Source organism: Phyllostomus hastatus, unplaced genomic scaffold (genome assembly GCF_019186645.2).
Source record: "Phyllostomus hastatus isolate PE091 unplaced genomic scaffold, TTU_PhHast_1.1 phas_scaffold_129, whole genome shotgun sequence".
Classification (NCBI taxonomy): Eukaryota; Metazoa; Chordata; class Mammalia; order Chiroptera; family Phyllostomidae; genus Phyllostomus; species Phyllostomus hastatus.
This window is the reverse complement of record NW_025334009.1, coordinates 27,617,820-27,630,840: the sequence shown is the minus strand read 5'-3', so window position 1 is coordinate 27,630,840 and position 13,021 is coordinate 27,617,820. Positions and strand designations below refer to the sequence as shown.

The 13,021-nt window shown below is 50.0% G+C and overlaps 1 protein-coding gene across 1 annotated transcript in view; it reads right to left on the bottom strand.

Annotated features, from left to right (window-relative positions):
• SH3BP5 (SH3 domain binding protein 5) overlaps nucleotides 1–10,373 on the bottom strand; it is a 60,302-nt gene extending 49,929 nt beyond the window's left edge. The window contains exons 1-2 of the mRNA XM_045856759.1: nucleotides 10,062–10,373; nucleotides 8,301–8,363 (exon numbers count right to left, since the gene is read on the bottom strand). Of these exons, the coding sequence (XP_045712715.1) occupies nucleotides 8,301–8,363; nucleotides 10,062–10,205 (207 nt within the window). The 5' untranslated portion in view covers nucleotides 10,206–10,373. The remainder of the gene's footprint in view (nucleotides 1–8,300; nucleotides 8,364–10,061) is intronic.
• Nucleotides 10,374–13,021: the final 2,648 nt, after the last annotated feature.

Below are 13,021 nucleotides of genomic sequence, written 5' to 3'. Positions count from 1 at the left end.
TCACTGTAAATAATTCAGAAAATGTCAAGAAATGAAAAGTCAGAACCATTAGCATTCTTAGCAGCTGGCAGCACCCACTGGTCACATCCGAGGGTGCATTTTTCTAGAGCCTCGCTTCTCAGCCTACGTGGACATCGGGGCCCCATCCCCACCCCCAGCCCACTGAGAATCAACACATCTGTGGAATACAACAAAAATAAACTAGAAGAGTGAAGTGCCACTTGGATCACCTGGAAATGTCATTTTTCTTGTAAATTCCTAGAGTCTTACTTTCAATTTCTGTATTTACGCCACCTGCCATGGTGACAAGCGGTCCATAGTGTGTATTCATGTATTTCCACTATGACCCGCTCTGTTTCAGACTTTTCTCTCATCTGCACGCGCTCTTTGGTTTTATATACACTCCACATACAGTCTTACATGTGCTTTGATTACCCAACCTTTCTTCCACTGAACAGATCACAGCGATTTGTCCACGTTCACATGCGCCATCCTTTTTAAAGTGAAAGTCCACTCTTAAAATGCCAACTTCTCCAAGCAGGGCAGAATCTTGGACCTTCACGAGCTAAGACCTCTATAGGTAGGGGGATCTGGGGAGGGGAAGGACACAGGTGGTGCTTTCTGAATGTCACCACGGTGCCCAGGGAGGCCCTGCCTAACAACAGCCTGGGGACAAAGGCGCTTTCAGAACTGACACCAAAGAAAAGGGGCCTGTCTGTTTTTCAGGACACTGTGCGTGCCGGTGCCAAGAGTCCACAAGGGCCCTTGATGCTAATAAGCAAAAACGAACATCCACTCATTCCGACATCTATCGTACCCCTGTGTTCAGACACTGCGTGAGATGCTGGGAGCAAAAAGATGGGGAGGCCCAGCCCCTCCCTCCAGGGGCCACACATTGTGGGGGCATCAGACAAGTAAACAAAGGACCAGACTACAGTCTGATGAACACACAGTAGAGGGGTAAGGGTGCTAGGAAGTGCAGGGGACAGGGGGTGCAGGCAGGGCAGCCTCTGGGCCCCCAGTCCCAGAGATTCTGATTCAGCAGGTCTGGGTGGGGCCCGAACAAGGTCCTGTCACGCTGAGGCTGCTGGTGCAAGGACCGCACTTTGCTGGCACTGCTCTAGAGTGGTGGTTCACAACCAGGGGCAGTGTTGCACCCCGGGGACACCTGCACATCTGGAGACATGCTGGACTGTGAGGACCAGAGAGGGGCGGTGCTGTCATTGGCACCTAGTGAGCAGATGCTGCTAAACCTCCTGCGCTACACGGGACAGCCCCCCCACCCCCAAACAAAGAATTGCCCAGCCCTCAATGTCCAAGAGCTAAAGTTGAGCAACTGGCTCTAGAACAAGACACTTGAACTCTACACCCCAGTGTTGTTATCAGCATAATGGGGATCATAAATCTTTATTTCATAAAGGTGTTCTAAAGACTTGATGAGTTTCTGTATGCAAAGTGCTTGGAAAATGGCCTGGTACACAGCAGGCACCCATGACCACCACCAGCGGTCACTACTGCTGGAGGGTGGCCAGGAGACAAAAACAGGCAGGAACGACATTCCAGGGGGGACACAAAGCCCTTCCTCAAGCGCCCACCGCACTGCAGCCCTCACCGCCCTGCCCCAGTGACGGCCGTAACGGTTGACAGTTTATTACACACCGCCATTGGGATGAAGAAGCTGAGGCCTGGAGACATGGAATAATTTACCCACAGTCACACAGCCAGGAAGGGGAAAGGTGTTATTATTATTCATCCACACAAATCTCTGTTGAGCACCTATTATGTGCCAGGCAAGTCCCCGGAGAAGACAGACCTAAGAAAGCAGGGCTCCCTGGAAACAAACGGATTTCTACGTCCCAGCAGACCAGCCACAGACCAAGGCCCTGTTGCTCCGGTGACTGTCAAGTCTGTGCCCCTGTGATGCTGGCTGCACGAGCCCTTGCTCTGGCCCCTTGCCCAGTGCCTGTCACCGACCAAAAAAAAAAGTCATGGCTGGGCCTGAAGGACAGCAGAGCCATCGCCAGATGTCGTGGTGGCCGGATGGCAGTGGACATCTCGCCGGTGCCTTTCCTGCCTCTGGCACCCATTGAGCCTAGGCGCACCCTGCCAGACCCCACACAGGAGCCCGCCCCTTCACACCGCATCTCCCCTTGTCCTCCAGGCCACCCAGGGACGGGGCAAGAATCACGACCTCCCCTTTCATGTAGGACAAGACTCAGGCTCCAGGGGACCAAGCACCCCTTAAGTCAGCAGACCTCAGATTCTAACCTACGTCACCCGACGCCAGGACCCTCCAACCTCCTCTTCCCCATGGCTTTGGGTTTTGTCTCCCTGCCCCTAACTACTCAGTAGTACAAATTCTATGCAAATAATTCCAAACATATAGAAATCAATATCACTCATCTCACCTCCCGGGTATAATCTTCCCCGGGTGTTTTTATGCACAGGGACATAGTTTAAAGAAGAGCACCACAGGACTCGCTCTTCTGGAATCTGCTTTTTCCCATTTCGATGTCTTTCTACGGTCACAACAGGCTGTGTCATCATTTTAACACCCAGGTTCTATCGACCACTGCGTGTGCATTGTATTCGTGTATGTAACCAATCCCCTACTGGTAAGTCATTCGGATTTATAATCCCCCACACTTTTAAACAATGCTGCAGTGAACATAATCAGGCCTTTATCCTTGCCCAGGTACGCCCTTAGGATAAATTCTTCCAAGTGCAATTGCTGGGTCAAAAATTGCTTTCCCCCGACATCCCAGCAGTGCTGCAAAGGGCACTGCCACGGAAGCAGGAAGCCCGAAGTCCTGTCTTTCTGACTCTGAACTTCAAGTCAGAGCTGTGGGGACCGCAGTAGCAGGCCCAGCTCGGGTCACCAGAGGCACCCGGTAAAGACCTCAAGTGTGCTGGTCTTCACCACCAGTCATGGCCGGAGTCCTAGCAACACCACTCCCCCTGCCGCCCCCACACTGACCGAGCTGCAGGCGTCTACTGTCAGCTCTCTCCCTCCTCCGCTTCAGGGCCACTCAACCAGTATGTTGAGACCCCCTCAAATGACTTGGGTCCTCAAGCCTCAACTCTGAAGCCTTCTATTCCCCCTCGGGCTCCCCGAAGGGCCCTGCACGTCCCTCTCAGTCCATAACTACAGGCTCGCAGCCAGGGGTGGGCACGCTCCTCCAGGGCAGGGGCTGTGTCTGAGGTTTAGTTGTGGGACCGGTTGCTCAGCCCACAGGACGTGCTGTGTTTGTGACACGAATGCTTCTAGGCCAGTGTTTACTTGATATCTCACCTGAGGACAAAGAGGGCACAGCCCCTCCCGGCCCAGGCTGGGCAGCCTGCCACCAGGCCAGGAACTTGGTGCCAGTTTCCAGGAACAGTTATTCCTCACGTCTCTTTTATGCATTTATCACATCAAACAAACGTTTTCTAGTCCTTTCTTCAAAACACAACTGAAGTCTTACAGGGCCTTCCCCCAGGGCACACCCACTCACTCACACCACACACACCACACTCCCCGGTCTTCAAGGACAAAGTGCTAAGATGTGACAACACTAGCCTTTCAGGGAAGAAGTTCTCTCTTCCCCTGACTTGTGTTAATGATTCCTTAGAGGCCAGGCTGCTTCCAGTTCGCCCCTACCTCCCCTCTCCCACTCCTGAGTTTCCAAGTTCAAATTTACTTTTCAGAGATAATGTTTGCTGGTTTCTGAAGGGGGGGGAAAGGCAGATTCTGAGTGTGGGCTTTATGCAAGTTTGAAGAACACAGATGTGCACAATCAAATGCTTTTTCCAACTGCGCTACAAGTCTGCCCAGAAACCGCCCCACCCAAGCAGTGGGGCCAGAGCACGGACCTTCACAACTGCTTTCCCTCCTTGGGGAAGGGCAGGCTGCACAAGACGGCTTCTGATCGCTGGGAGCCAGAAAAGCTGTATGTGGGTAACTAGGCCAGCCAGGCTGTGTCCTTCCTCCTCCTCCTCCTCCTCTCTGACCATTTTGCATCCCTAGAATAGCCCGCCTTCAGAGCAAGCAAGGGAAATAACAAAAACGCTATACATTGTGGTTAAAATAATTGGCATGGAATTTTGCAAATCTGGATTACAACAAAACTCTGAAATTCTCTGTTCTGCATCTTGTTTTAACAAACATGTAAAAAAAGAGAGCGCAATAAAATGTGCATTGCAAAATTACATCAGTACACTGCCTTGCGTGGTGGCCTCATCGGAATGACCCATTTCTCTCTCTGAATCTCTCCCCTTCTTCTCTCCATCACTCACCCCTGCCCCCCACCCTGCACTGGTTCCTCCTTCCATGGTCCTCAGCCAGGCCACATCTTCAGCTTAGCGCAGGCCCTTCCCTCTGGCTGGAATGCTCTTCCCCCCACCCATGGCTCAGAGGCTCAGTCTCTGCAGACCTTCTTTCAGGAAAGTCTTTCCTACCCTCCTCCCTCCCCTCTCCCCCAAATACCACCCCGCCAAGGCCCCTCCCTGACTTGTTCTCCCGACTTGTTCTCATTAGCAGATCTCACCGTGTCTCGACTGCCAGGTACACTGTTCATTGCGTTCCCTCCCTCTCCATAAGGGGGCATCCTGCCCATGCTCTTCACTGCTCTCTCCCCATCACCTAAAGCTGTCCCTAGTGCACAGTAGGTGCTCCATAACACTCAAGGATGTGTCTGTGAGAAAACACCTTTGCTTTCTTAATTTGAAAGAAAATGTATTTCCTGGTTTAAAAATGTATTTTTAAAATACATTTAAAAATGCAAAGAGGCCGTGCCCTCTTTGCTCCTTTCAACAGCTTGTAAAGGCTGGCCCTCTCGATAGCAATCAGAGCGCAAAGAGGGCACGGCGCTGTTCAAACAAGGTCAGAGGCAAAGCGAGGTTGCAGAAAGAGGCAAATGTCCAGCTGACTGCGTGCAGGTGGATGACATCCAGAGGCCTCCTGGTAATCGCCAGTCTAAAGAACTGAGATGCAGGATAGGGAGCTCAAGGTGAATCCAGGCCTGCACCTCGGCCTACAGGTGCCCAGAGATGACCAAGCCACATTCCGTGAGCAAAATAGCAGCCATCAAAAAGCCAGACACCAGTGTGCTGTACCAGAGTCAGACAGAGTCAGGAGGGTGTGCTGGGCCCTCCAGATCACAATAAAAAGGTCAAGGAAAAAGGCATGTGGCCCGCATGAGACCCTCCTCTGGAGGCTTTGACATGATTTCAGTCAATCCTCATTATTTGTCGAGTCTGTACTAAAATTTACTCATAACCCCAAATCAATACCAGTCATCTGGTGCTTCTCCAGTCATCTGTGGACATACTCGGAGTGGCAGAAAAATGGAGCCGCCCAGTGTACGTGTCCCCTGCCTTCTGGTGTCAGCGCTCGTACAGGAAACAAGTGTCCCTTACACAGCCTGTTAAGTGCCATCAGCTTTTGCACGTTTGTGCTTTCCTTGGTGATTCTGCTGTTTCAAATGGCCTCCAAGCCCAGTGCTGAAGCGCTGCCCGGTGGGCCTGAGCCCAGGAAGGCTGTGATGGTCTTACAGAGAACTCACACGTGTGTTACACAGGCTTCGTTCAGGCATGAGTCTCTGTTCTGTCGCCCGTGAATTCCACATTGGTGAATCAATAACATACACTAAGTAAGGTGTCTTTACACAGCAACGCACATGAAACAAGGTCAGGTATTGACCCGTTGACAAAAATGTGACCAGTGGCTCGCAGGACCCTAATTCAAGGTTAGGGTCTTGGGTCACAACATCTCCCCTCTGGGAGCTGTGGTTCAGGACTCACTAATTCCACGCTGACCGCCACTTTAGAGAAAACACCTCCCATAACAAACAAGGATCCACCATGTATCGAACGCTCTGCTTCCTCTCCCACACGCTTTGGCACCCTGCCCGCTGGACAAGCCCGCCGCTCCCGCCATCTGCTCCTCCGCACATGGACTCTTGCTCTGCAGGCGTCTGCTCAGATGCCGGTCACTCTCTCACTGCAGTTATTACAAGCAGCAATTATCAGCCCCCTCTGTGCACCCCCAACCGAAGTGCAAACTCGCCTTGTTCACCTATGTATCTGCAGTAGCACCCCTCACCTCAAAAATCCCTGACACAAGGTTGGTGCCCAGGGCTTGACTGACGGAGAACAGCCCGCCACAGACACACACCCACACCAGAGGCCTCTTGGTCATCACTGTGTAAACCACGCGCAAGATTTTGAAGAGTTCACATAAAAGTATCTATAAAATATCTCAAGGACTTTTGATATCTGTTCCATGTTGAAATTACACTATCTCGAACATTCGGGGTGTAATGAAGTAGACTCAAATGATTTCCACTTGTTTCATTTTACCTTTTACTGTGGCTATACTAGGGAAGCTTTGATTGCTTACCAAGCTTGCACTCTATTTGAGTACATCTTACTTACAATAATAATAGCATGGAAAGGTCAGCCAGCGACACAGACCAGCCCGGCCAACTCTCCTGGCTGCTGCCAAGTGCACCCCAGCTCAGGGGAGGAAACACCTGTCCCGTGCTTCCTGTGACACGCACACATCGAAGTGCGCTCAGAAAAAGATTTGGAAATCAGGGCTACAAAACAGGTAAAATAACTTTACCCTCAGAAGGTTACTTAAATAAGCACTACCAGAGAGCAGTGGCTGGCATACAAATATTCATTGAATGAGTAAATCAATGAGCCCTTTGGGGGGGGGCATAAAAAACCACTATTTTCCAACTTGTCATTCATACGTGGGATGGTAGAATAGGAGAGCTGGAGGGGATGCAGAAAATGACCTGGCTCTGCAGTGTCACTGATCTGAGAGGACTCTGTGCCTCTGGTGTCCTCACCTGAAGAGACAGCCCTCACCTTCCCTGTTCTCCAGGCTGGTGCCATCTACTAGAACTTTCTATGATGCTGGAAGTGTTCTCTGCTCTGTCCAACACAATAGCTATTGAGCTCTTAAAATGTGGCTACTGTGACTGAGGAACTGAATTTTTTTATATTATTTAATTATAATTAAGTTAATTTAAATTCAAGTGGCCACCTGTGGCCACGGGCGACAGCCTGACTTGAGGCTGCTGTGACAGGATGGAAGGAGATAAATCTTGGAAAACACCTTGTAAGCCCCTATAGAAATGTCAGGGCTACTGTTGTTGCTTAAGGTATTACAAATCTAAGGTGCTGAGAGATTTCAATTACCCAACAATAAGACTCCATTCATCCCAAGTGAAAAGGAATTTAAATAAACGCTCAGGTTTTACTCCCCTTGGGGGAGAAGGGCAACCAGTGCTCACAGATAACTAGAATTGCAACAGAGGGGTTACTGGCCTCATACACAGCTCAGAAAACAAGCTCACCATCCCCACTCCCCTAGTCCAGATCCGGTACCTCCAGGGCCACGGCATGGCAGGCAGTCAGAAATCAGGGCTGCCCGTGGAAGGCTGGTAGATGACACTCCTGAGATGACACTCCTGTCTCCCGCACCCTCACTCTCGGGCACCAGATGTTTCCTGCCCTTCCCGCTGACCTTCCCTGCCACACAAACAGGTCCTCCCAACAGCTCCCTGCATTCCTTCGGCTCCGCCAGTCGGCCAGTCATTCACAGCCTCTCAGATACATGCGGGGGCTGTTCAAACCTGCTGATGGATGGTAAAACCAACCACCACCGAAAAGGGATGGGGACTAATTGGTAGCTGTAAAGAACGCTAATCTGTTTACGCTCAGGTTGGAAGATGTTCATGAAATTCAAATCAAGTTCTCCTCTCTCCCAGCAGGAAAGCCCTTCCCCAGTCCAAACAGCTTTTCCTTACCATTAAGATAATTATATTCTACACACAAGCAGACATTAAAGAACTGAGCAGGGAACTAGAAGGGAGTGAATTATTAGAGCAGGGAAATAAAAAAAAAGGTTTCGATCTGAGAAAACATACATTTCCAAGTACAATATAAGGAAGCGCCCCAAAACATTGAACAGATTTATGAGCGCCTTGATTCTCCTCCATGAAAGAGTTCAGCTCATTTTCCCCTCGGCCCTTAGCTCTTCCACAGGCACACTAACTTGTGTGAAGCTCTCGGTTCTGGCCCCTTGGAGCTTCCATGATGAAACCCAGCATGTGAAATTGGATCCACATGTGTTACACCCACAAGCTGAGCTCGGCGGTGCACTCGACTCTGTCAGTCAGCAGGCTGTTGCTCAACTTCGAGGAGCGGACGCCAGCAATCACCCTTCAGCTACTAAAGCAAAATTAACCATTCTGGGGCCAGTGGGGCCAACACCACCCCCACAGGGACAGGGACCCAGTTTTCTGTACCTCAAGTTCAGTCTCCCGTCTGTTGATGTCATCCGTGGATTGGTTTAACTTCTCCAGTTCTCCCTAATGAAGAAAAGAGGGAGAAAAAGATTTAAGGGATTGTCTTTTGTTTCCGTATGACTCAGCCCCATTACCTGCAAATTCACTCCAGCGCAATTTGAGGGCAGAGGGACAAGACGGTATTAATTCTCCTGGAAAACAACAGAGCCTTGGCTGGAAGAGCAAATGAATGTCCAGATTTCTGAAAACTTTCAAATCAAAGCTTTTTGATTTGAAATGTCAAAAGGTCCTAGGAATTTGTCTTTTCTGAGAAGGTCAAATAGTTATTCCAGGTTTGTGCCTTCAGGTAAAGGCACCTGTTACAAATGGTTTAGAGACTGAATCAAAACAACAGCTTCTGCCTTACAGCAAGAACTTTGCAGAAAAGACAATGAAAGAGAATAAAGAGTCCAAGCCAAAAGTATAAACCCAGTGAAATGTTTTAATTCAAGGGCAGAATTCTGGTATTAACTTACTGGTAGTTGAGTTATTTTCTATAAAGATGAAAACCTTTTATTTTCAAACTGCCAATTATTCATTCTCTGTAGATATTTTTTAAAACAGCTTCTTAAAAAAACCCACCTTTAAATAAACATTTACAAAATGAAATGCTGTGAAAAGTACCCAATGTGAAGTTAACTCATTTCACTCTGCAAACAAAGGATCTTGTTAACAGAATTCCTGTACCAAGAAAACAAGAGAATAGTAGTTGAAACTGATTATTTTAATAAAATTTCTGATGCAAACATTTCCCACTTGATCTTTATCTTGCTAATCTGCCAAAACAATTCATTTAAATCAAAACAGCTAAGTTAAATGAGCTTTTAATTGATCTGCTCACTGAAAAACCAATTTGGGCTCCAGTAATGGCAAAACATACTTAAAAGCAATATATATATATAATTTTTTTAAAAAAACGATTTATGGAAAGGGTAGAAAAATGGGTCTTAGAAAAGGGACTTGCTGTGATTTTTGCTTGGAGGGTGAAGAGGTTAAGCTGCCACTACTCGATCTCAGCTTGGAAATTGGTTTTTAATCATCTCCCTTAGAAATGGAGGCACGGACAGCCAGGCCAATCCCCTCGCCTTCTCCCCGCGTCAGCTTCGAGCGTCAGTTATTCCCGATTTCTGTCCATACCCAACCTCATAACAAGGAAACACTGAGTTTTAAACCATCTGAGGTCAAGTGCAGGGTTGAGCCAGTGGTGACAATAAACCCTTCAGTTTGATAACAATGAATCAGAGGTGGAAGATGGCTCAGGCCGGGCACCTGCGCCAGGTGAATACTCGGAACCCAGGGCACCCGTGCCAGCCCACGCTGCAGGGCAGACAACGCCCACCCGGCGGCCGACCCCTCCTCCCAGGGCCAGGAGACGGTGCAATGCCCGCGGCCCCGGGAGCCTAGCCGGGGTACCCCCGATACCCGCATGGCGCCCCCGCCCCCTTTTTCCCTTTGTTGCACATCCACTGAACCGCTGGGCACGCTGCGGCGACCCCAGGATCCTGCCCGAAGTCTGCGGGGGCACCCCCGCAATACAGTCAGGCCGCATCCACGCGGGCACTGCAGTCTCCCCATGAACCAGGTGAAACCGAGGATTCAGACCCTCTCTTGTTGCCTCCAGACCGCAGGCACTGGGGGCTGTGAGGCGGGTCTAAGTGCAGATGCCGACCTCCGCGGCGGCCCTCGCAGAACCGGGATCGGGGCGCCCCCCGTGCGCCCTACCTGGATCCGGGGGTCCACCTCTTCTTCCTCCTCCAGCTCTTGCTCCATCCCCTCTTCCTCTTCCTCCTCCTCCTCCAAGTCCCGGGCCGACGGCAGGAGCTCAGCCGGCTCCTCGGAGAGGCTCCGCTTCAACGCGGTGTCCATGCAAGCAACCGGAACGCGAACCGCGCAGCGCACTTCGGGGCGTCGGCTGCCACCGCCGAAGGCTCGCCCGGAGCTGTCTCGCCACAGCCCAGCACGGTCCGGGAGCCGCCGCAGCCTACACTGGAGAGGCACCGTTCGCCGATGCAGTTCTCTCCGGCCCAGGCGGAGCGGAGGAAGTGGGCGCGGCCGCCCCCTGTCTGCCGCGGCCGTCAGCGCAGCGGCACCCGCTCCGCCCTCGCCCGCCGGGGCCGCCCTCTTCGCGGCTGACTCTATTACTTCTCCAGTCCCGCTTACCTAGGTCACCGTTTCTAAAACTCCAGCTCTCCGAAAACCTCTAGCATGGTGAAACAGAGGAGCCCTCACCCCTGTTCGACTTAGCAGCCCGAATATATCCCAAACTACCCAACGCTGGACTTTCAGCGCCTACTTTCAGGCCAGCTTTCTCCTCGTTTAGGCAAATGGATTGTGTGGAAGGAAAGTTTGGGGTATTTCCACTTTCTGAAGTCACCTTTACAAGCCTGTCCCCAGTGGCCCTGGACCAGTTTCAAGACTCACTCAAACCTGTCTGTACATTCCCAAAGAACATTTCCCTCCTTGGGTGAATCTTGGGAATTGTATCTACTCAAATTGTATTGACCAGAAAAGGGAACAGAAACATGTTCACAAAGGCACATAAATGCAAAGGAGTCAGCTGCTGCTCTGTGCACCACGCCTTGTCCAAAGGCTGTGGCCCTGCGCTGGGCAGAGCTCCATCCCCAAACACTGTGCTTTCATAGTGGTGGGGTGGCCCTACCTGGATAGCCAGGAAGCATGGAAACTCATGGGTCAGGGATGTGGGTAGGTACAGCTTTTGCAAGGACGTGGTAAGTGTAACCCCTGCTAAAGGGCACACTCTGTCCAAGGATACACACACTGGTAAGGCTTCCTGCCCACCCAGAACAAACAGCCAGCCAGAGCTTCCCTAGCAAACTCAACATCACAAAAGGCCAAAGATGGAGGAGGCATGTCTGTGCTGTTATAAAATGTCAGGACCACTGTGATGTCAGGGGAGGACAAGATGAGATGACCTTAGCAAAGCAAGAAGGACATTGCCCCTGGCCACTGCTAATGTGTCCTTTGCTACAAAATGCAGAACATGCACACTTTTCACACAGAGGCTTGTGGCCCATTGGCTCTGTGAGTCTGGAGGACAAACTTTCCTGAGACAGGAGCTTCTTTCCGAGAGCCCATCATTAAAGTCACCTTGGAAGACCTGCTTCTGATGGTTTTATCATAAGCTAAGTTGGGAGGTTACTCCTTGGGCAAGACACCACCCTCCACAGGCTGGCACTGTGGTCCACTGTCAAAGAAGATTCATGCTATCTCCCTAAGGTGATACAGGTCTGTGCCATAGGTTTGTTTCTGAAAAGGCCATACTTATTCATGGTTCTTTAAATCAATGCAGAGTTAGCAATTCTTTGAAGGATGTTCTGAAGTTCCCTGATTTTCCAGTGCTGGATGAAGGCAGGGACAAGGTGGCCATTAAGGGTTCCTTTGGGACACAAGGGCCACCAATGTTTCTCCGGTGGCCTGGAATTAAGCCTATAACTGAGCAGATTTACTCTGACTGTGAATAACCTGAGAGACAGAGGTAGAAAACCAGAAATGTGAGGTCATCCCTGATTCTAAATGCTTCTCAGTTGGTGGAACCCCATCCTCACCATTCTAAACAACCACCTCCAAAGTACATTTCTATCTAAACCGAGATCTAAGAGCAATAGAGTGGTTCAAATGCCTGCATGGGACATAGGGAACATTGACTCAGACTCTTCTTGTCTTATGTTTAGGAGACTTGGGCCAGCTATAGCATTAATCTGCATAGTGTTCTGAAGTTCAAATAAGAAAACTAAACACACTACAGCAGTACTCTATATTTTCTGTTCATACAAACATATGCACATAAATGCACAGAGAAAGTTCTGGAAGGAAGGATTCATACCCAACAAAGGGGGTATCCATACCACACCCCTAGGGAAAAGGGGTATCAAGGGGTCAAGATTGGCTAGGATGGGGGTGGTACGTCAAAGGGAACTTTTTTTATCCTCACCCTCAGACATTTTTATTAATAGCCATTGATTCCAGAGAGAGGGAGAGGAGGGAGACACAGATACAGAGAGAGAGAGAGAGAGAGAAACATCAATGTGAGAGAAGCATCAGTGGGTTGCTTCCCAAATGCGCCCGGACAGGGGGCGAAACCCGCAGCCCAGGTGTGTGCCCTGACGGAGCATGGAACCTGCAGCTCCTTGGTGTATGGGATGACGCTCCAACCAACTGAGACACAGCAGCCAAGGCTTAAAGGGAACTTTTAATCTCTCAATAATGTTTTCATCTTTTGCAAGGAAGACGTATTTATAAATATGTGTGCAATTTAAAATAATACATACATTATTAGTTTTCCATTGATGTGTAACATTACCACAGACTTAGCAGCTTAAAACAATACTCACTATCACAACATTGTGTAGGTCGGAAGTTCAGGCACAGTGTGACTAGGTTCTCTGTTCAGGGTAGCCCAGGCTGAATCAGGGCATGGTCTAGGCTGCATTCCTTTCTGGAGCCTCTGAGGAAAAAAATCCTTTTTAAGATCACCAAGGTCATTGGCTAAATTCAGTTCCCTGTGGTTGTAGGACTGAGGTCCCCATTTCCTTGCTGACTGTCAGCCAAGGGTCCATCTCAGCTGTGGGGACTGCCTGTATTGTTTGCCATACGGCTCCCTCCACCTTCAAAGCCATCAACAGAGAATCTCACTTGTGTTCAACTGAATGAAATTGCACACT